Source organism: Thunnus albacares, chromosome 16 (genome assembly GCF_914725855.1).
Source record: "Thunnus albacares chromosome 16, fThuAlb1.1, whole genome shotgun sequence".
Classification (NCBI taxonomy): Eukaryota; Metazoa; Chordata; class Actinopteri; order Scombriformes; family Scombridae; genus Thunnus; species Thunnus albacares.
Genome location: NC_058121.1, coordinates 8922991 through 8946841, shown reverse-complemented (window position 1 = coordinate 8946841; position 23851 = coordinate 8922991). Strand labels below are relative to the sequence as shown.

The 23851-nt window shown below is 39.8% G+C and overlaps 2 protein-coding genes across 10 annotated transcripts in view; one reads left to right on the top strand and one right to left on the bottom strand.

Annotated features, from left to right (window-relative positions):
* The window catches only part of extl3 (exostosin-like glycosyltransferase 3), a 30134-nt gene extending 26988 nt beyond the window's left edge, over positions 1–3146 (top strand). For both annotated transcript variants that reach the window (XM_044376932.1, XM_044376933.1), the window contains exon 6: positions 366–3146. In XM_044376932.1, coding sequence (XP_044232867.1) covers positions 366–575 — 210 coding nt within the window. In that variant the 3' untranslated portion in view covers positions 576–3146. The remainder of the gene's footprint in view (positions 1–365) is intronic.
* Positions 1180–21414, bottom strand: syt14b (synaptotagmin XIVb). 8 transcript variants are annotated; one of them, XM_044376935.1, is made up of 11 exons: positions 17784–17913; positions 16952–16999; positions 12676–12743; positions 10251–11258; positions 9867–10004; positions 8652–8911; positions 7305–7742; positions 6312–6492; positions 5873–5929; positions 4919–5202; positions 1180–4766 (listed from the first exon to the last, which is right to left on the bottom strand). In XM_044376935.1, exons 4-11 carry the CDS (start codon positions 11200–11202, stop codon positions 4671–4673), a joined length of 2406 nt encoding a protein of 801 aa, XP_044232870.1. In that variant the 5' UTR covers positions 11203–11258; positions 12676–12743; positions 16952–16999; positions 17784–17913; the 3' UTR covers positions 1180–4670. The 8 variants fall into 8 exon arrangements, with proteins under 8 accessions (XP_044232870.1, XP_044232869.1, XP_044232871.1 ...); XM_044376934.1 differs by lacking the exon at positions 17784–17913 and adding an exon at positions 17600–17631; XM_044376936.1 differs by lacking the exon at positions 17784–17913 and adding an exon at positions 17600–17631 and having other exon boundaries at positions 1180–4078.
* Positions 21415–23851: the final 2437 nt, after the last annotated feature.

Sequence of the window (23851 nt, the reverse complement as noted above, 5' to 3'; positions counted from 1 at the left end):
CAGAGGGGAATTAAGGACGGCTTTGATGGAGTGTGTTGCATGACAGCAATTCGCTGCTAGGAATAAACCTTGTGAATAATGAATTTGGGCCAAGTTTTTAATGTGGAGTCCTAAATGATGAAAGACTATATTTTTCTTTTTGTCCAAATAAGACAAATAAAACGGAAAATAAATTGCATTGCTTCATGCTTCACTGACGCTGAATTGACAGCTTTCAAACTCTGTTTTAAAACTTCTGTAAGCTGAAATTCTTCATTCTTGAAACAAACTTTTGGAGCATTGTGCTATTTTTATTTCAAAGTATATATCAGACTCTCTATCTCTCTCTCTCTCTCTCTCTGTTTCTCTCTCTATCTCTATCTTAGGTAACATCTCGTTGGACTTTCCGCTGTCCCGGCTGCCCTCAGGCCCTTTCACATGATGACTCGCATTTCCACGAGCGCCACAAGTGCATCAACTTCTTCGTCAAGGTGTATGGTTACATGCCACTGCTCTACACACAGTTCCGTGTGGACTCGGTACTGTTTAAGACTCGTTTGCCCCACGATAAGACCAAGTGCTTCAAGTTCATCTAGCATCGGGCTGAGTGACCCAGCAAAGACCCAGAGCCAAAAGCAGAGTAGATTTGAAGGACCGGCTGTATTTAAAGAAAACACTGCGAGCAGTGATGAAGATGGGTGGATGGATGGATGGACTGCCAGATAAACGCACAGAAGAAAAGTTTGGGGGTTAGGATTTTGCCCAGAGGGGAAAGACAAGTTACCCTTAAAAGCTGTTTGTGGCTGGTGGTCTGATCCACAACTCTACTGGAAGTTTGAAGAGCTAAAAAGGGACCACTGCCAACAAAATAAGCCTTTTTGGTGGATGTCACTTCCCCCTTTTTTCATGTTCTCTAATCATGCGCCATCATCAACCACTACAGATGTTATTTGCACCTCTTTAACGGCCTCCTGAGGAAAGAGGGTGGTTGTACACAGTGTACAGAAACTCTCCCAGGATAAACTCTACCTGACAACGGAGCGATCAGTTACTGATTCACTGACAGACTGATGTCAAACTGCGAGAGCAGAAGTGGCACATGGTTGCTACTGCGCTTTTTTCCCCCCGTTTTACAGTTACAAACTGTACTTCTTGTACATGTATGTGAGAGAAGCACTGATGGTCAGAAATATTTTATTGAACAATCTTTTTTTTTTTTTTTAATTATGTCGTTTAAATGTGTAAATCTATGTGGGATGAACATTTTTCAGAACCTCTGCCTGTGGGAGATCAGACACAGACTACTTAGTCGGAGAACAAGACAGAACCTCGACTGAAGAGTAAAACAGGTTGGCCCAATCATGTTAAGTTACGTGGTCAAGAAGGAATTCACTTCAACAGTCACCATAATGCCTCAAATTTGTCATGAAAACCAGCCACCATTGTGTCATTTTGTTATGCTTACAGGCGCAGCACTCTTGGAGTGTTTAAAAAGGCCTGTTTTTTATGCTATAGGGTGTTTACTAATGTTTGTAAAATTGGTCAGAAGTCGAAGTAGTCATGTTTAAGTGTAATAATATCTACCAATCAATGGTTACAATGTCCCTTACTGAAGTGCAACAAGCTGCCAAAAATGACAAAAATTGGGTTTCGATGTCTCATTGAGGTTGTAATCATGCAGAAAGTCTCCAGTAAAGTTGAGCATACTATTAGGACTCTGGTTAAAAATGTAGGTTTAATATATGGCCACTTCTGGCTTTGGAGCATAAGTATTAAATAATGTCCCGCTACGTTCATGTGACCCTTCTGTACAGAACTTTGCCACCTCAAACAGAAACGTCACTTTACAGTGTCGCCATATTGGTTTCACTTTGTTTTTTTTTGTTTTTTTTTACCATTGCTTGATGAATGTTTGCCAAATAGGTACGATGTCTGCTGCTTTGCAGCATCATTTGCAGGGTGAACAATGCGAAGGCTTGTTAAAGAGATGCAGTCTGTTACATCCATTCTGCATGGTACTTTACCAGGAGTCAATCCATTGGAGCCCAACTCATCATGTATTATAATTCCAAAGTCCTGTATTTGACCTTGTTAAACTTAATTCCTGTAATCTGAACAAAAGATCCACCTAAGAAACAAAAAAAGTTCCCCTGAAAAAAGATAGTAGGATAATGCTAGGACATTTTTCCCAAATGATGTTTAACTATGAGGATGCTTTTATGAAACAAAAACTCTCATTAAGTCCATGGTTCCTGTATATTTATTGAATATATTATTAAAAAAAGATTTTTTAAACTGATGACACATGCAATAAAATGACAGGACATTGTAGTTTATTATCTCTGATTGCAAAGAGGTCCCAACCTGATGGAGCCGACAGCTTATTTCCATGAAAACTAGCTTGTGCCACTGAATGCTTGAAGGGGGATTTTACTGACCCGAGAGCAGCACTGAGGCAGACATATGTGTTTTTATAGCGACCAAGATGTCCTAGTTATTAGAAAGGTCAACCTGTAACTAGAATGTCATAAGTTGAGCTTCTGTAACATTTACCCCAACCTGCTCCAGGTGGCTGCTGCTGCTGCTGCGTTCTCACTTCTCCAGTGAAGTATAGAAATGTTTAAATCGACATGTGCATTCAAGAGGGAGCCAGATTTCTAATTACACTGGTGTGAAATAGCAACATGGGTTTTAAAAAAATCCCACATTTATACTTGGTGTTTCTGCACCAGTCTGGCTCCTTAGCCCTCACTTACATCTCAACACTTTTATTGGAGCTCCAGGGGCCTCATAATTACCTGTCTGACTCTAAGCCTGTCCTCAGGGCACAGATTGGGTAAGCTGGTATTTTGGAAGTTAAAAACCTCCCGTTCCTCCAGTCCCTGATCACACCCCCATCCCCTTCCCCCACCCCACCCCCCTCTAGGATCTGTGGCACAGCTGGTTTTCCGTGGCTCAGAACAGGAACATTTTTGGAAGGCTGCAGTCTTTTCTGTGAGGTGAAAGGAGTTGTGAAAGTATGCGCTCCCGGGTCAGATCCTCAACTGTGGGCGAGGCTCCAGCCACCTGCAACGCTGCTTGCGCTGTACTTGACTGATGACAGCATCAGACAATACCATTGAAGGCCAGATGAATGGAAATAAAAACTCTCAACATTGTTAAAAACATTATCTGACTCATGTCTTCATTACCTTTTTAAGAGCATTGTTTCAAAACTTTCAAATTAACAATGAAACATAACTTTGACGTACAGGTTGCAATTCATAGCACCACATATATAAATGCTGGTTATAACAAAGAACATGCCAAACTTGTAATGAAAGCACTCCTAGTGGCTGTTACTCCCTTTTCTGCAATCAAAAGCAAATTGCTTATCTGGCAGGAACACTAGACATCTGGTTTTCATTACATCCTGTGAAATAATCATTTTAATGAATACGTTTCTGCTTTAAAAGAAATTGGTTCCCAGGATCACATGCAGGAGAACTGAAGCTAACCCAGATGAGAGATTCAGCTCTGACGTCACTGGGAAGAGGAGAAATACAAAATGTGTCCCACACCCCTTGTTGTCTCTCTTCAGCCAGAAAGAGAGAGGGGAGAGAGTTTCTTTCTGTTTACTGAAACATGGGTGTGGCTGTGAAGTCTTCAGTATTCATCGGGGATTTTTCTTGACTCTTAGATTTTCTGATTGGGGTTTAAAAATTGGCTTTGTTCCAGATGAAGACAGCGCAGGTGTAATCAGTTTTCTCAGAGGATGTCTTTTATTTATTTTAGTCTTTAATAATATACTTTCCATTCACTTGTAATGAGAAAATATGATTTGACCTTTATTTCCTGCAATTTCATTTCGCCACTCCAACTCCCCTCACAGCAAACGCAGCCGAGGCTGGCGTCGGCACTGCCTCAGAGAAACAGCCGGGGTTTATTGGACTGCGCAGGCTTTTGCATATTCCTCCTCAGCGGGAAGCACCGTGTTTCTACATGAATGAACATGGCTGAGTTGTCAGAAGGCTGAATGGTGAAACAGGCTCAGTCTGTATTACACAGGAAAGGAAGCTGCTCTTTGATACCAGTGGCATGCAGAGAGCGGTGTCCAATTCTGTAAGAGCACAAAACAGTTTCATTCCTCTCGTTTAAAGTGGCGTCAGATGCATAGTGTACTGAGTTATGTAACACCACAATAAAAAAAAAAAAAAAAGATTCTCTTTGTGTAACAGAGACACCCAAAAAACTGGTAAACCATTTGACTGATAATCAAAAAAAAAACAAACATTAAAGGGGGCACCGATGAATGGAACTTGCATAATGTTATGTGCATGTAAACAAACTGTACAAAGCATAGCTCGTAAGCATAGTTGCAGCATGTTGTAGGCCCTTTTTTTAACAGTCTTTTTCGTTGCATTCTCTTTTGTCAATGGCTATGACGCATAGAGAAATGTCTGGTATGCTGGTGGCAGCTGAAATCCAGGGAAGCCCAGAAGAAACAAGGAGGAGTCTGCTAGTCCTGGACCGAGCTCTTTGGTCCAAGATTCAGAGACAGAAAATCTTTCATAATATGCAACATGGAAGTCTCTTCACATTGTAAACAGTTACTGTACATGCATGTGTTGCTGTAGGCGTAATCACTGGAAAACAAATCTAACTGTTTCCTTCTGTTCTCGGTTGCTTCAGTTGTTGTAATTTCATTATTTTCAGCCTGCCGTTGCCTTTTTCTCTGTCAGTGACGGAGCTTTAGCACCTCCACCAAGTAAAGGGTATTCATGCAGTCTATGGCAGTGAACCCACACCTGCATCCAACACACACACACACATACATCATCTCACAAGGGGGCCCTCCTGCTCCCTTAAAACTCTGAATGTCCGGGGAATGTAACTGTAGGTAACTAAGTCTTTCTAAATCTTCCTCCTATGTGTCGGTGAGTGTGTGCCAGTGGCAGACCTGCTGTCCCTCCGCCTCTTTCATCTCCGTCCAGTGGGCCTGCTGCTCTTCGCTGGTGCTGTTGAGGCCCAGGGAGACCCAGCCCAGCTTCTCCCTGGGCCTCATGCTGCTCCGGCGGCAGAACACCGACACCACCAGTGACACCTCGGACAGCTGGAACAGCGCCACCTGGAACACGAAGGTCTCCTTGTAGGTGGGGTTGGGCTGGCCGCGGCACACGGCTGTCTTACACTTGGACATCTCCTTCCCCTTGGAGTCCAGCATGGTCAGCTTCACGTAGGTATCTGGAGGAGGGATGGGAGAGCGGTGAGAGAGTGCCATCAAGTGGAAGGATATGAGTATTGCGACCAATGTTACATACTGTGCATTAGAGGTTTTAAATAGGTGTACTCAAGGCCCATCACCTCAGACATTTTCATTTTTGTGTGCTAATCAAAGAATAATTTAAACCGAGGCAGCCAAATCAAAGTATGAAGAAACTCTATCTCTCTATCTAACCATGACATTTTTGTTTTATTTGCCCATGTTTTGAGATATCGGTCTCTCTGCATTCCCTGATTCATTCGTGATGCTTACAACATGAAAAATGACATTCAACAGAAATAGATCTTTCCAGAATTAGTGTCCTCGTTACTCAGGATAATGCAAAGCCCTCACTGTTTTCATTGGAAATACTTTCTACTGAAGATTTTACACTTTGATTTGTACAGATTAAATAACAAGATATTGCACTTTAACTAGAGGCACTGATTTTTTTTTTTACTTGAACAGAGCCAGGCTAGCTGTTTCCCTCTGTTTCCAGTCTTTATGCTAAGTTAAGCTAGCGTCTCCAATTATCAATATATGAGATATTTTGGACTAAGACTTTCAAAAGTAAAACAAAACACATAATTAAAATATATCTAACACAATTATACAAATCAAAACATTACAAGTAATATGCTGCTGTCTTACCTCTCATGATATAAAGCTGTCCCCCTACAAAGTGTTTTATACAACAAAACAGACCATCTGTGACACACACACACACACACACCCCACAGCACACAAGGTTGGAAAGAAGAAAGAGAGGTAGCAGTCAGAAAATATTGAGAGACTGTGATACATACCAGGTCAGCTTTCATGGGAAACCTAACAAACAGCATTATACCTTTCATCACATCAGTGATTAAAAAGTCGGTCCTGTTGCCAGGAAACGTTTAAATGTAATGATGCACAATTTGTTTTTGTTACATGCCACTGGGAGTGTTGCCCATCTGCTTTGCCAAAACAAATTTTTGGTCTACCAGCACCTTTTTTTCACTGAACAGATAATTTATAGCATCACTCAGCACCTCACCTCTGGCATGAAACCTCAAGAATGAAACATAACATGCCAGCTTTTTATACTTACTGACGGGTTTATCAGATGCTGTGGTTTTGAAGTGGCTTCCCTGGATAACCTCAGCAGATAATCGTCCCGTGGCAGAGTTGTATATGAGACCCAGGAGGATCTCTGGTGTTGACGAGTCTTCGGTAGACCGATAGGACACAGCTCCTGCACTGCGAGACACACTTACCAGAGAGCCGCAACCCTGGAAAGATGAAACACACAAGGGGGAGTTACTCAAATGAGAGAGAATAAAGAAGCAACAGAAGGATTTTTACAGCATGTATGAAAATGTTGGATGAAAATCTTCTTTGGTTTAGAGTCATAACCTAAAGAGAAGGTGTTCCAAGGCATTTTTTGGCCACCAAATGACATAAAAATGTTTTTTGTTGGTCGATCCAGCACTTTGATCCAAACTGAGATATCTCAACAACTATTGAACAGATTGCCATGAAATTTTTGACAGACATTCATGGTCCTCAGAGGATCAATCCTAATGACTTTTGTGATCCCCTGACTTTCACTCTAGTGCTACCATGAGATTGGCATTTTTGTTTTTTAGTAAATATATCTACAACTATTGGATGAATTGTTATGAAATTGGGTTGAGATGTTCCTGTTCCCTACAGGAAAACAATGAAATAACTTAATCAGCAACAATTTTAATAATTTATTGATTGTTAACCTATTTCTCAAGTAAAAATGACAAATATTTGTTGGCTCCAGCTTCTCAAATATGAGAATTTGCAGCATTTTCTTGTCTTACATGATAGTAAATTGAATATTGTTGGGCTTTGGACTGTTGGTTGGACATCACCTTGGACTCTAGGACTCTTTCTCTGTTTTCTGATGTTTTATAGACCAACAATCAATCTATAGATCAACAAAATAATTAGTTAGTTACAGCCCTTATTAATTTGCAATTCTACAGATGATATGTTCATTGCAATTCGACATCCCATTGCTTCAGACAAAATAGTGCACAGTGTGAGATAAAAATTCACAAAGTGTTCTCACTGTAAGTTCAGAGCCAGGCTCCAGGGTGACAGGTAGAGCGATCTTGCCCTGCAGGTTGAGCTTAGTCAGGTAGAACACCTTCTCTCCCAGGACCTTCTCTTTTTTCATCCGCCTGATGCTGTACAGGCGGAAACGAACAGCGTAGTCTCCAAGGGCGTCCTGTTCCACCCTGGAAAACTTGAATGTTTCCGTGAAGACAGGACACGGACCCCTCTGGACGCCGGTCTTGGCCCGTTGCTTCTTTGTGGGCAGCAGGACCAGGTGGACCTGCCACGAGATGTTCCCTGTCTGTTTGAGAGCGGGGATGTCTGTTGCTGCAGTGACCGTGACGGCCAACCACTGCTCACCAGAGTCGTACTCGAAGGCGACATCCAACGTGCCGTATTTGGCAAGTGGCTCTGGCTCGTAGGCTGTAGGGAGGTGAGGACCAGAACCATCCTGAGCGAAAAAACAAGAAAATATCAAGATAATAATTCACATAATATCAGATAAATATACAGTAAATAATGATGCTATCAGCCTTTGTATTAAGTTAAACTACACCACTTACTTTACTTACTTTCTAACACTTAACTGTCTTACCTTGTCTTTTTTTTTAAGATAAGTAAATTTAAACAAATTTTATTTTATATTATTTAATATTCTAATGCACCCAAATGATCTTGTATTTCTGTAGGCTGTTCACTGCAGTTTACAATAAACAATGTCCTCAAGTGACACAGTCAGTCCAGAAAATGCTTGTGGTGGTAGAAAACAAAAAAAAAACTGGGAAGAATCTAACTAAGTGGCTGAATATCCCTCAAATTAATTGTTTAAATAATAAATTATTAAACTACAGAGCATCAAGCTGCAAATAGTATTTATACATGTTTTTTTCCATCAGATTTTCTTCAGTTTTCTAATATTTCAAATAGTCACAAGTAAATTCTGAGGTTTGTTATTGAAAAATAAACAAATATAATTTTATGTACTATATTTCTGGGAGCTGAGTCAGCCTAAGTATTAAGAAAATCTGCAGGACCAGTGGAAGATTTGTTTTCCTCTTAAATAAATTACAACCACCAGGTCACCCTGTCCTGTCTCCTTAAGGTGAGGTGACTGTAACTGACACTGTAACTGAAGTAACATTTTTACAGTTAACTAATTACAGTAGTGATCTCATATGAATGTCTGATTAAAAACACTGTAATATTAATACAAAGTTTGTGTTGTCATAATTATCCTGTCAAGAGTTTGACTTTTTATATTATGTACAATGTGAACTAAAAAGTATAAAAATATTCTGCTGACTCTGTTATATACTGCTTGAAGACACAAAAGGGGAACACACAGTAACTTTCCTCTCACCTCTGGTCCCAGCACCGCAGTGCTATCACTGGGTATGTCCTCCTCACAGCCCTTGTTGAGGTAGCTCTCAGTGTCTTGGTCCACACTGGGCTCACTGGAGCAGTGGGGGCTGTCGCAGCGCTGTGGGGACGACCCCCTCCTAACCCCACGCTCCGAACGAGAGCGAGAGGATGCGCATGCAGCTGAGCCCTCGTCCTGGTACGGAGGAGGCTGGAGCTCATTGAGGGAAGACTCCTTCTTTATCCTCTGGATGCTGTTGGCTGCTTTCACAGCAGGGACAGAGACAGATAAAGAACCAGTAATGTGATATGGAGGGAGTGTTACTGGAGACATACTGTGCTTTGCAGAGATACTCATTTGGTATGCAACATACAGTCTACCATGGAGTCAAGCTGACCTCAAACTGTGACGGACCCACAAATTAGTCCATCTTTTCACACCCATGTTTTTTTTAGCTTATCTTTTTTTTTTTTTTTTTTACTGTATTTCACAATAAAATATGTAGATTTTTCAAAGAAGTAGATTAGCTTAAACACATTTTCACCCATATTTTACATGCCAATACATCCAAATGATTTTTCCAAGCAGATACTGTTCATTTCAGTTTACAGTAAACAAGGTTACTTGTACCAAGGTAACCCACTGTAAAACTACAATTAGTCATTCTTACAATTTGGTTTTTATACAAATTAAACAAACAAGATATAATTTGTTAATAAATGAGTTTTAGAGGTACTGGTGGGTGAATGTTGTTACTTTTGGACAGAGCCAAAGCTAACTGTTTTCCCTTGTTTCCAGTCTTAGTGCTGAGCTAAGCTAACCAGCTGCTGGTTGTAGCTTCATATTTAATTCATCTTAATATGTATTTTCAAAGAAGAGAAAGGTATGAATCTACTCATTTAACTATCGCCAAGAAATTGAATCCCCAAACGTCAAACTATTACTTTAAAGGGAAATTTTGGGGGGCTGGAAATCAAGTGTTTTAGAGATTGAAATAAAAGCAAACACACTAGAAACTCCCAACAGGAGACAAAATGACTATAAAGTGATATGAGGGCTCAATTGAGACAGTTAAAGGACCGGTGTGTAAGATTTAGTGACATCAAATTTTGTATGGAGAGCTTTTAGATGTAACTAAGTATTATTACTGAAGTAAATGATGTGAATACATGACTGAAAGCCAAACATGAGTACAGAATGCGTGGACACACTCACCCCGTTCACTGGAGGCCTCACTGCTGTATCCTCCCTGCTCAGTGGACTGTTTGCGTTTGCTGCTCCACGCTGAGGTTGTGTTCTGCTGTGCCGCTGCCTCGGGGCCTCTGTCCTCCTCGCTGTCTGATAAAACTCCCTCTGGACAGAACACACGAACACTCTAGTTCACACATTTATCTCATTAAACCATAATATGTGAAGTGTTTAAAAGAAAAGCAAGGATCCCGAGAGTCAAGAAGCCACTGAAACCTGCACACAACACTCCAGCAAGGTGAATTTAAGGGTAAGAATGTAAAGTTTCTGAGAAGCGAAGAGTTTGAAAAACGAGACAAGCAGAAGAAATCTAAAGAGTTGTGGTGAAAAGGAAGCAGCACATCCTCTAACCTTGGTTGCCTTTCTTTTTCTTCTTGCTCTTCTTGCCTTTATCCTTCTTTTTCTCCACATCCGAGGCTTTTTTGGATTTCTTTGAGCCTTCCTTTGCACCTTTCTCCTTCTTCTTGTCTGACTTTTTCTTTTTTCTTTTTGAGGTAGATCTAGAAAGCTCAATCTCTTCCTCATCATCTCCGTCTCTCTCGAGGCTGTTCTTCCTCTCTTCCTCTTCTCCTTCCTCATCCTTTTGCTTTTTCTGTTTTGATAATAATTCAGTTTCAGTACCAGGTGACTGAGGAGGTTCATCGCATTCGTTACTTTTCTGCTGACCAGTGGATGGGTCTCCACTGTCACTTACTTTTCTGTCTTTTGAGCTTGTGTCGTCAGTTTTCTCTAAAATATCAGTTTCTTCTTCTTTGGTCTCTTCTTTTCCCTCTTGGTATTCCTCTTTGTTTTTCTTGGCTTCTTTCTCCAGCTGCTTCTCCCTCTTTTCTTTTCTCCTCAGCTCTCTCTTCTCCTGCATCTCTTTTTCCTCTTTCTTCCTCTTTTCTTCCTCTGCTATCTCAGCCTCTGTCTTTTTAACTCGCCAGCATCCGTCCCTCCATTCCCACTCCAGCTGACTTTGACTGTACTCTGCCTCTGTTGTATCACTGGTTTGGTTGTTTTTGGAGCCTGTATTGCCTGTTTCTGAGTCTCTAGTCATTTGCCACATGCTTTTATTGCTGGCCTTCCCTTCGTGCGCTGTGGCAGTCTGACCGGACTCCTGGCCGCTGGCGTTCTCCCCATCTTCCTCCTCTTGAACCTTATGGATGATAGTGGTGACCCCCTCAGTCAGCTGGTCACTGACAGCATAAGTGACATCACTGACAGCATTGGCCAGGTCATCCACGCGGCTGCTGACCGTGTCCAAGAGGGAGGAAATGTTGACAGATGGTAGGTTCTGCTGGAAGCTTTTGAAGAAGGCCATCTCTCAGCCGGGGATCCCGTTACCACGCCGACCACTAGATTAGCTCATCAGAGGCACTGTCACGGACATGTGGTTGTTAGTAGGGTGTGGTGCCAGCGTCACAGTGTGTGCTGAGACCAAAATTTACATACACACAAATATGGGTATGATAAGGATTATAATACACGTCTTGTAACAAGGTTCCCCCCTCACGGGTTTAAATACAGGTTTAAAAAGTGACCACGATTATATGCATAATATTAATTTTATATAGCTTTAAAGGTGTTACATGGATCATATAAGTCTGATGATATTCTATATTTTCATGCTCAACTAATCCCAGAAGTTGAATTGACCCTATTAACAAGTATTGTCTACGTAGCCAAAGCCTGACACAGTTTATTCCTTCTCTTCCTCTGTCAAAAACACATCAGTGAGCCACGCTGTTGCATTCATTACTGTGAACATGGGCACTGAAGTCTATTTTGAGTGAAACCCATATACACAGTCCTGCTGCTGTAAATACTCACTAGAGCACCAAATGTGTATTAATTCACCAAATAACTATTTACTCCTGTTTATATAACATTCCCTAAGGACTACAGTGCTCAGCTGTTTTAGGCAATCACTGAACCTTTTTTAAAGATTGGGACCCCTTTATAAAGATTTATGTCTTCAGTAGGAACAAATGAGCTCGAGTTGAGTGGCACAGACAGGCTGGGGAAGTCAGAGAGTCTGCTGGTTTTTTTTAAGTGATATTGACATTGAGAAAAAACGGAAGATAATGCCAGCCGTATCATTTAAAGCCTCAGTATGGTTCAAAGAAAGTGCTTCACAGTTTTACTTTTGTACAAAACAATCTTATAACCCCACTCACTTACCAGGTGTGCAGAGGTGTGAAAGTAGTCAGTGTTTGAACCTCTCTTTAAAATTCTCTTTATATATTCTTCATACAACTACTTATATTACCTTTTGTACATATAACTAATTGTGATTCACCAATTCATCCATTAACAGTTTTTGAGGGAGCAGTGGGGCACTAAACCGACAGACTTTTTCGAGTGCGGCCAATCAGAAAAGGTATAAACACATTTGCAATTAGACCTTCTGTTACTGGACCACACGTCGTTCGACCTAGTTTGTCGGAAGCATACTTATGCCTTTAGTCTTATGTCATTTTGTGCTTATAAGATGTGGAATCTTGATACTGAAGTGGTATTATCCTATTTGTTAGTATGTCTCCAATAATCTGCTAATCTGTTTAAGACTACAAGACCAGCATTTTTACAGAAGGTGCAACTGTAAGATGAGTTTTGTTTTGTTTTTGTTTTTGTCTTTTTAGGATGGTTTCAATCAAGGCAGATGTCTGACTTTTTTATAGTTCCAGAGTGTTATTGTAAAACCACAACAGATCCAATTATCCAAATGTCTGTACTGTATGTAAATGCAGCTGCTGTGATAAAACTGTGAGTGTGTGTGTGGTTTTTTTTTTACCTGGCTGGCTGTTCTTATAGCCACTGAGATGTGACAGATCGTCAGGACTCTCCACTGACAGTTTGTTGCTGAGGTAAAGAAAAAACAGAGCCATCAACGCCATGAAGGCTGCAATGGAAGACAGGACACCCAGAAGCTCAGGAGAGACTGGGGAGAAAAACAGAAATAAAGGAGGGAAGAGGGGATACGGGGAAGGAAAAGGAAAGAAAGACAACAGAGAAAGAGAAAACCAAAATTAAAACATAGAAGAACATGAGTAATACTTATAATGATGGTATGTAACAGCTTCATTTCAAAACCAAATTGCTTAATATTTGACAAAATGTCTGTAAGGCTATGAATATGAAACCCAGATGTGTCCACACTATTTTCAACTGAATGATTTTGAGTCTGTAAACAACCCTACTTTGATACCACAAATAATTTCATTTGATGATAGGCTTCTTATTTTGGGAATGAAACTCTTCAAATGTTGCTTTGTCAGTGGAGCATTAGCTATTGTACTTAAAAACAGTCAGTGGTTTTTCCACTTCAAAGGCACAACAGATACAATCTACAGCACTGTATGTAGGCCAACCGTACTGCATGTAACCATGCAGCCCAGTGCTGCAGATGTGCTATTTTTATGAGAGCCTCAAAGGGACTGTATCTAACTGAACGAAGACTCAGTAAACTCAGCAAAACCACACTGAGTCTGCACTTAATAGGTTATAACACACACACCACAATAACTGAAGAAAAGGGGAAGTCTGTGGACAACGAAGCATTAACTGTATTTTGCCCTGAGGCCTTTGCTTCAATGGAAAGGGCAGCTTGTAAAATGAAGCATACTGTAAGTGAGGTTTGGTGATATGACTGCATTTTCAGTTCAAGTACTCGAGGCACATAATACACCCATAAAAGTTTTTGATCCCAGAACTGTGTGTGCGTTCAAAAATTAATCCCTTAGTATTTTTATGAGTGACACCAGTCTTATAGGCTTTTGTTGCGTTCACATCATATGGGATGGATGGGAAAGATTCCCATGTTTACAACTTGCGAGTGTTCATGCCATGTCAGCAGAATGGGAAGAATGAGAGTTGTTCCCATAGTAACTAGTCAGGACTGTTACATACACTCAACATACAATCAGTGTGTAAATTGTGTGGTTACAGATTTGTTTACGTTGCCCACACTGTGAGGTGTCATACCCAATAATCTTAAGTTATTAAATGACAAAGTAGCCTCATTTAGCCATTTTTCTGGCTGTGTTGAACTAAAAAAGCAGGTGTGAACACTGTCTAAACCATTTCAGTCTATTTTCAATTCTGTTTGTGTACTTGTGTATATATCAGGATTAATGAACTTGAACTGTTGATAATGGTCCTTTTGGAGACATTTTGACATCTGTTTTATTGACACTTCCAGAAGTGTTTCTGCCAAGATGCACGTATCATAGCCAACAGAAATTCCTGATATCTCCAAGTCAGAATTATAGGTCGGAGGTTGACGTGAACAGCTTTTCCCACTCGGCTGCTCGTAATTACGGTTTGGACGACATGACGTGAACACACCCTTAAGCGCACCACTCAGATGTTTTCACATACTCTTACTAATTAGACCTCTGCTCAGGTTGAAGCTGTGTGGAGCTATGATAGTAATTATGTGACGTCAGGAATGTCTGGGAGATACTGTACACGTCCACACAGTCCGGTGAGGAAGTTTAATAGGCCAAAATAATTAAAATCACCTCTGTGAATTTACCATGAGTGTGCACATTAGTGAGTGCTTCACTGATTTAGCATTGCACTCCTATAACACTGTCAGACTCACGATGGACAGAAATATCATCTTTTTATGACATAATAAAATTCTGGTGCTTATATTACCCAAAATGCAACTCAACCACCAACAGTTCAGTCAGAGATTTGGGTGTGTTATGCTAATGTAACAGCTAACGTAGCCTCGAGTCGCTTGCCTTAAGCAGATATGAGGAGCAAGCTAAATAAGTCTGGTAACCTCACTTCATTCTAACTCCACAAACTAACTTTTTTCACTTTCAAACTTTTAGTCTTTAGCCCTGACCGACGCTCACTGAAGACCTTAAGTTGAAATTACATGCCGTAAAATCAAGACAATGAGCTGAAAGATGCTAAAATGCTCTGTAGAGCTGAAGGGAACACAGAGTCATGTGATAATTCTCTGACTATGTGCGACCCTGTCACTATACACATATTCATTTGATCCATTGTTAATATAAAAATATTGATTAGTGCAGCTTTAAAGTGCGACATTAGGCCCTTTTTAATGATGTGATATTTTATGATATAACCATGGCAATTACCATGGCAATTTATTCATGAATTTATAATTGCACTTTTGTCTAATTCTGTTGTTTTAGCTTTTGATCTTGACCAAAACAGTCTGGAAAAATATTTTTTAATCTCAGTGTAGCTTTTCCGGTTACATAAATGAAATAAATAAATTACATGGTGGTGCAGTACAGGCAAATGTGTCTGATGAAGCAGACACAGCCCAAATGTAGTAGCATGTGGTTTGTAGCAGGTGCTCATTTCAACCATCAGCAGCCGCTACTTAACAATGTGATATCTCCCTGAGAATATAAATGAGATAAGGAAGAGAGAAAGATGGATGCATACTTTCCCTAACCTCCTGACTACAGACTGAACTTTCTATAGACAGACTTGTTTCACCATAGCAACAGGCAGAGACCACTGCAGCTGACAACTAGTGCTGCTGCCTGCTGCAGACTGCCAAAATGATGAATGCTAAATTCCCAAGAATAGCAAGAGAAGCAGGAGAGAGATATGTAGCGGCAGAGGCTTACCTTCTCTACATAAATATCCTCTTTAAAGCCAGCTGTTCCCAAAAATCACTAACAGTACTTCTGCTGCTATAGATAGTTAATGATCTAAGAAGAGGAAAAAACAAAGTTGTCCTGCTCTGAAGTAATCCGACATGTAATAAATCCTTTACTCTTAGTCCAGTCCAGCACCAGCCAGGGTTACGCATCAACTCCAACTGCTGACAGTTCTGTTTATTGAGCCAGAACGACCTCTGCAGCCACAGGCACATCAGCCGTCTGTCGAAATGAACAGCTTATGGCCCTGTGCCCCGGCCTGTGATGACACTTCATACATGGCCCTGCTCTGTAAATGTCAACAACAGCTGAATAATTTAGACACCTGAGGTAACCTGATCCCTCCGTCAATGTACACTGGAAAGTGGAGCGGTGGCAAGCCAGCATTCGAAACAGCTCACCCGGCTATCAGTTATTTTTTATACCCATCATTCACAGGAGAGTCTGATATTTCTATTAACAGTAGAGCAGATTAAAGTAGATTTTTTTCCTTTTCTGTCTCTTCCTTCTCTCTTTCTCTGCCTTAATAACTCCCCTCCTCTTTCACCCTATCCCACCCTCTCTGAGTGTGCATGTACAACTTGTGTGTCTGAACAGAATAAACAAGAAAAAATTTCTGATTAAATCTGTTTTTTACTGCATGTGACTTGAGGCTGAACTCGGGACTCTGAACTGAGCCTAAGGACTCAATCTGCTTTTTTTCCCCCTAAGGTAATGACTCCAAAAAACATGAAGACGCTTTCAACCATTCAATGTGAAAACCACAAATGAATAATAGCCTCAGAGAAACATGTGCTAATTTCAACTAAATTTTTTTGTCAAATAAAAACAAGGGAAACAAATGATTCTGTCATGTTTCCAACTAAACGGGGACACAGATGGAGATTAACTTCCTCATTGAGAATTATCATCTTCATTCATTTATTCATGCGGTGACTTATCACATTTTTAGGTTTTTAGGCCAGTGCATACTTAACTCTGCTGTCGTTTATAGGGCACGCTTGTTTAAAAAGTAGGTGGGCAATCTGGAAATGTTGCTTACACATGGACCTCTGATACGAAACAAAACCTCCACGATGAATAAATCATGAACACACAGCTGCCTTCTTTTGCTGAAGTGAACTAAAACTTGATATGCCATGCATAATTTAAACACAGACACTATGTTTTCTGTAGTCTATATAGAGACACTCTCTATAAACCAAACTTCAGCAGACATGTCATGGTAAAAATGCAGGTGGAGTGCTTCTGCTAAATATTTGGAGATAGTAATCCTTGTACTTTTAAAATGATGTGGTGGAGAAAGTAGACATGCAGCCAAACAAGCTGAAAACAAACAAACACACACTCAAAAATGCACTCTTATGCTTATGCAGAGAAATGAAGAGACATGCATGGTTGTTAACATGGCCTTACTTCTTCTGGCACAGATGAGCTCATGAACACCACAGTTCCTCCCCCCTCCTGGGAAAAGACAGAGAGATGAAAAGATGGTAGTCAAGGGGTTAAAATATGATTCCATGTACTGTAGAAACATATGCTCAGGCTTCAGGTTTGCAGAGCTGGCAGATGTTCATGCCAGCATGCATGAAACTGATGAACTAGATCAAACAAAAGAAAAATCAAATGGTTAATACTAAAAAACTGACATTAGTGGACCAGAGTGTGTAGAATATCTGTGAATACAAGGTCAAGGGGACTGGCTTGAAGGAATACTTTGATATTTCAAGAAATATGCTTATTCACTTTGTTGCCGTGAGTTACTGCAGATGAGAAGGTTAGGTTAATATTCATGTCTATAAGGTAAATATAAAGCTGGAGCCAAGAGATGGTTAGCATAGCATAAAGACTGGAAACAGCTAGCATGGATCCGTCTAAAGGTAACAAAATCAAGCTACCAGCACCTGTAGAGCTCATTAATTAACACGTTATATCTCATTTGTTTAATATGTAGAAAAACAAAGCATAAAAATCACAAGTTGTTGTTTTAATGGGGGTTACAAGCCAAAATATTTGGACGTTTTAATTAATGAGCTTTATTGTTGGTGCTAGGCAGATATTTACCTTTGGACAGAGCCAGGCTAGCTGGTTCCCCATTACCAGTCTTTAAGCTAAACTAAGCTAAGCTAACCAGCTGCTGGCTCCAGCTTTAACGGACAGGGGCACGTTTCATAAAAGAGATTTACGAGCACTGTTTGCACACAGGTTGGAAATGATGCCAGTGCCCTGTTTCACAAATGATTGTTACCTGCAAATTGCAGATACATTTGTGAGTCCTACAGTCTTCTTGCATTAGTTAAACATGTCAATATGAACACTGGTAGAAATTATCTCATGTTGCAAGTTGCAGCTTGCATGTTGCAAATTTGGTGAAACAGGCTCCAGATATGATATCAGTCTTCACATCTAACTGTTGGCAAAAAGGTGGATAAGTGTATTTCCCAAAATGTCCAACTATTGCTTAAAAGTACTGTGCACATTCAGACATTTAAGTATCCTTCAATAAAGACGAACTTTACTGTGTAGATCATCTTTAACCATATCTATAGCAGCAGTAACTGTCATTACAATTAAACTTTTTTTTAAAAATGTAAACATCTTTCTTTATACAGGTCAAAATAGTACTAAAGTACATTACTATAATAAATTATACATATAAAATGCAGTGATTAGGGTTAGGGTTATGGTTAACCTTAACCCTATTACTTCAGTGCATCTTTTATAAGTTTTGAAATAAGAGCTAAATTTGTTACAGTCAGTATTTTTGAAACACTGAGGTGATACAAGCTGATACTCTGGTGAGAAAATACTGAATCCTTTATCTACTTATTATTTATTGGCCTAATAGTAGTCAAATGTATTGTAAAGAGTCTGAAAATGGTGAAATCAAACTTTAGAAACGCCCGCCATGGTTAAGTATTAAATATATAAGAATATGAATTCTGTCCATGTGGCTAAAACCACCAAATTCTGTGTCCTCATTCATAGTCACAGCCCTGGTTACAGGTGTCTTATTAGTATCTGCGGCAACCTTGTTGACATGATTGTATCATCAGTTAAAGGCACATGTCACCCAATTATCATCAATAATGTGATCTTTTGTTTAAGGTCTTACTCTTTCCATTCATTTACTGTGACATTTTATTATATGACATTACATTACCTGGTGGTTATTACCATCAGTTTCTATAATCCCTCTGAGGCTTAAGGTAATTAGGTATAATGACACTTGTATCACTCTCACACAGATTCACACACTCACAGGCTTACGCACTTACACATTATCTCTCTTGGCTCAACACTTCGGTATTAATAATTCAGGTGTCTCCAGTTGAGAGCATGACAGGAGCAGATCTTGGCTGTGTGCCAGTCTAAGTAGGAGAATTTGGGGGAAAGATGGTGGCAGAATCTTTTAAACCTGTACCACTTATCCTGAATATTTCACTCCTGCAGAACTTTCCTAGTAAAATATGAACAGATTCTATATGGACTAGTATCGTATCACTGCCCTCGCATCAAGGATTGGACGCTGGAAGTGGTCTGAGGCGATGACTCAAAGCCAGAACAAAGAGAAAACACTGAGGCTGACTTTTCTTCTGTCAGACAGGCAGACAGGCAGACAGACGCTCTCTGGACCAATTCACTTAATAGGGAAACTCTCTTCTGGCCATTCACGCAGAGACAAAAAGCTTGCCAAAATGTAACAATCGGCAATACACTAAACACTCCTTTTCTTATAATTGCAGGTAACCTTGGACAGTAGTCAAGTCAATTTTATATAGATATTTTCATGCGATACAAAAAACATAGCTATGTTGTTGTTACGGCAGTGGATTTGATAAACTCCAAATGGAAAATGTTATGGTAAAATGATAATGATCAGATATGAAAATACTTTCCTTTTTCCTGTATGTTTGTTTTTCTTAATGTTTTTTTCTGTTTTGTTTTACTTTTTCTGTTTTTATTTTATACGTAAAAATGTGATAAAACATCCCATGTTCACAGCTCAGGGAAAACTGCAGCAATTTTGGCATATTGCATTAGGAAAAGCACAGGTGTTAATAATAAAAAGAACGATGGCTGAATAAATTCCATTTAGCTGCTTGAGTTTCAGGGTCTCGGTGTTCTGTATGCTGGCTCACTGTAATGACTCACTGGGGCAGTTGAACAGAACGGAGGCATTGTTAATGTTTTAGTACAACCTGTGCGTTTCCTACTATGAGAAGTCAGAATGTCTGCTGTGAAAAAGGTCAGTTATAAGAAGAAGCCATATAACAGATTGGTTTAGAGGAAAATGTAGTCTGACATGACCTGATGTGAATCTTGTCATTTACTTTCTACTTATTCAATGATAAAAAAAAAAACAAATTTGATTATGTCCCATTACAAAGTGCAACACCATTACAGTAAATTAAGCCCTTTTGACATTTAATAGGTCACCAGGAGTCACATCTATCCACAAAGCACTTACAATTAGTTAAAACTTTCATTGAAAAATTCTCTCATTACATTTTGACTGGTCGAAATACAAATTTAAAGGTGTAATCCAGTAATTTAAATATAAATAGAGAAATTAAAAGATGAAAACAGAGTCAAAATCGGAGCAGAAGAGGCTAACATATCCTGACTTTTGATCCCTGTAGTTTTGGTCAAGTTCCAAAAATGCTGGATCCTACAATTCCCATTGCACAACTTAAAATCACCCTTCAGATACCTCCTCTGCCTGTTATTAAATCAAGTTTTGCTCTCAAATATTTGAAGTCTCCAGATAACCCTTATGACATTATCAGAGTTACTTTCTCAGACTTTAGAAAGCTGGCATTATATGTAAAAAAAAAAAAAAAATGGTGGAGTGCCCCTTTAATGAAAGATAACAATAAAATCATATTTAGTCCCTCTTTATGAAGTGCAACATTGCTGTGGCAAGCCAATAGGTCGACAGCGTTCACATTTAAGATAGATTGTATGGAGACAATTCAGTTTTACGAACATGATATTTCCATTTTCATCCTCTGTACCACCGGTGCCTATCGCGAGGCACCGCTGCTGCTATGTCTTTATGAAACCGTGCTTCCTCTCAAGTGTCACCGTGTATCAGCCGTATGCACGCATGGCTGCACGTGACACAGTAAGGATTCTTGTCCATTACGGGACAGGGTGGCAATGCACGCGCCGACTCTTGCCAGCATGCCTCTCGGTGATGTGTTCCGGTCACTTTCACTAAAACCTTAAAGAGACACTCCTCCATCGGCATGTAGGCTGTTATATTCTTTATACGCAGCCACGGAGTAAACAATTGAACAGTTGATTGATAATATGACACTATATTCATCCGCCAACTAATGTAGTTCTTTAACTGTCGCAAAACAAAGTGGTTGCCATGTGATACGCGAGTAGAAGCGCGTGATTTTCGGTTAAAGTGAAAAAATATCCATCGCTACGGTACATATGGTCACAGGTGTGTCTCAGACAGTTATTTTACTAATGTCTTCAAAAGTGACTCGGCCGATTAAAAGCACCGGGACTGTCCACGTCGCTGTCCACTTCAGCACCACTTCAGCACGCACGCATCCCATGAAGGGATCACAACATTCCCGCATCAGTGCGGCTGTCCGCGCTCCAGCATCAGCCCCGGAGCACTGCGGTACTCACGGTGTGGTTTAAAAAAACACACCGGATAAAACGATAACATGCTCGTTGAATATATACATGTGACTTTTAAACGGCGTTTCTTATTCTGTCCCGAGCAAAGTTTCACACGAGTCACCGCAGGACACCTGAGAGCGAGTACTTACCGTCTATCGCCATGATGCTCCGTCCCGGACTCTACCAACTCTGGGGGGGGTGTGATGGAGGAGGGAGGTCATTCATGTGCCGGTGGACGGTGTGTGTGTGTGTGTGTGTGTGTGTGTGTGTGTGTGTGTGTGAGAGAGAGAGAGAGAGAGAGAGAGAGAGAAAGAGAGAGAGAGAGACAGACAAAAAAGTGATTGTGTAAGCATTTGTTATGTGTGCACTATAGACCTATTAGATACTGACGATTTTTAAAATCATGAAAGTAAACATTTATATAAAAATGCACAAGTGTACAGTTCATTCCCACGTGGTAGTTGAGGCAACATAATAATAAAGACACGTCTTTGTTTATCATGTCATTCATCTGTGAATGTATTATGCAATATCTTATATATAAATTTTCAATAAGTTCTATGCGATATTCGTATGGATGAGAAAGAGATAAAGGCACACAAACACTGTGAAAGGACTGTGACAGATTTGTGGATACTTTATGCTTTACATAAATCTAGTGGGGTGCACAGGTCTGACGGTTTAATGCTTTTTTCCAAAGATGCATCAAATATGATCAATTCTGCCTTTCTGAACATTTGAAAAAGATGTGGTGGCAATTCTGTTTGTTCTACAGAATGACAGTTCATGTCTAAATCAATTTTTATTCCCACTTTTATTCCCAAGATTTACTTGAATGGGGTTTTATGTCTATATAATCTTAAATGTGACCTCTCTGATCCAAAACTGGATTTGCAGACAAGGGCACCAGACCGTTAGGGGTCTCAAAGGTCCCAAATTCACTGTGTAGCAAGTCTGTGGTAGCCTATCAAGTTTAATGCTAAATGTTTTTATGAAAATATGCACTTCTAAAGCACATTTTACACTGATGAAGGCCTAAGGGTTACCCTTTGTTTTTACCTAATCTGGAGGGCCTGTCTTGAAGAAGGACTTGGAGTCAAAATCTAGTTTTAAATTTATTTATTATTTCTGTAAGTATTATGTTTACAGGGTGCATATTCCTACTGTAAATGTGGGTTTAATCAACAAGCTGATAAACAGCAAACCTGGAGCAGGATTACAGAGAAGAAGTACAAATTAATTCAAGTTCAAGCTTATTTAATTGTCATTCCAACCACATATATATAAATTTACTCATACGGCAGAATGAGATGTCGCTCCTCACAGGACCAGGTCACAAAAATAAATAAATAAATGAATAAAACATAGGACACAAAACATAAAACATCTAAAGTGTGTAGTATATGTGCAGTAAAAGAGACCTGATCATAACAGAGTTGTGTTCACTACAAACATTGTTTTCTTGTGATCAGAAAACAGTTATCATTAAGTCTGGACATGAGACAAAATATTTTTGCATGATGTGAGATTCTGATACAGTAATCATCCTTAATCACCAGACTTGTGAAGGTAAAGCTATGCAATTTGTGTCACTGTCATTATAACATAGTTTCTGTATCTTTCAGCAGTTGCTGTTGAAAGTCCCTGTGTTGTATACCCAATGACAGTGTGTCTGTGGTTATCAACAGTCAGTCTACAATATTATGGCATAAATTCGATAAAAGCTGTTTCAAGCAGAAACTGCCTCATGTCAAATCCTCAATGGCCTTCCATATTTATCTGAAAAGTTGTTATACTACATTTTCCCAGCAGGTGTAATAAATAATGCTTTTCTGAAAACTGAACTCACCTTTCTATTGGATTGTTGGCAGTTTACACCAGTATGATGACCGACTGGAGGTCATAGTGTTATTGAGCTGTACATCAGCGATTCAAAGCTCTTATAAACTACATAGCTGAAAGTATGTGGACACCTGAACAACCAGAAAAAAAGTATGTGGATACCAGAATATGAAACCTTGCACAAAGTGACTGTTGATGAATATGTACTCTACTGTGAAGGCTTTTCATGAGATTTAGGAACCTCCCTGCTCCCTCTATTTGCTCCCATTCAACCACAAGATCAAGATTGACCACTGATGTTGGGCAATAAGACCTGGTTAGCTGTCGCCATTCCTGTTCATCCCAAAGGTGCTCTGTGCAGGCCAGTCAAGATCTTCCAAACCAAACTCAGAAACATTTTTTTTACCTGCCTGGCTTTGTGCATGGGGAGATTATTATATTAACAAAATGTTGCCACAAAGTTATAAGCAAACAAACAAACAAACAAAAAAATACGAAAGTATGTAAACAGGGGTGTCCAAATACTTCTGGTAACATGCTCTCTCTCTCTCTCTCTCTCTCTCTCTCTCTCTCTCTCTCTCTCTCTCTCTCTCTCTCTCTCTCTCAAATTCAAATTCAAATAAGCTTTATTGGCATCTGACAGATCAGAAACCTATGTTATATATAAACATTGACAGATGATTAATAATTATGCAATAGTATGCAAATATCAACAATAATATTAAATACAGTATAATAAAAGGCATTCTCTCTCTCTCTCTCTCTCTCTCTCTCTTTCACCAAACAACCAGTTGCTTGTGGTGTCCGGGCTTGCTTACGTCACAGCTT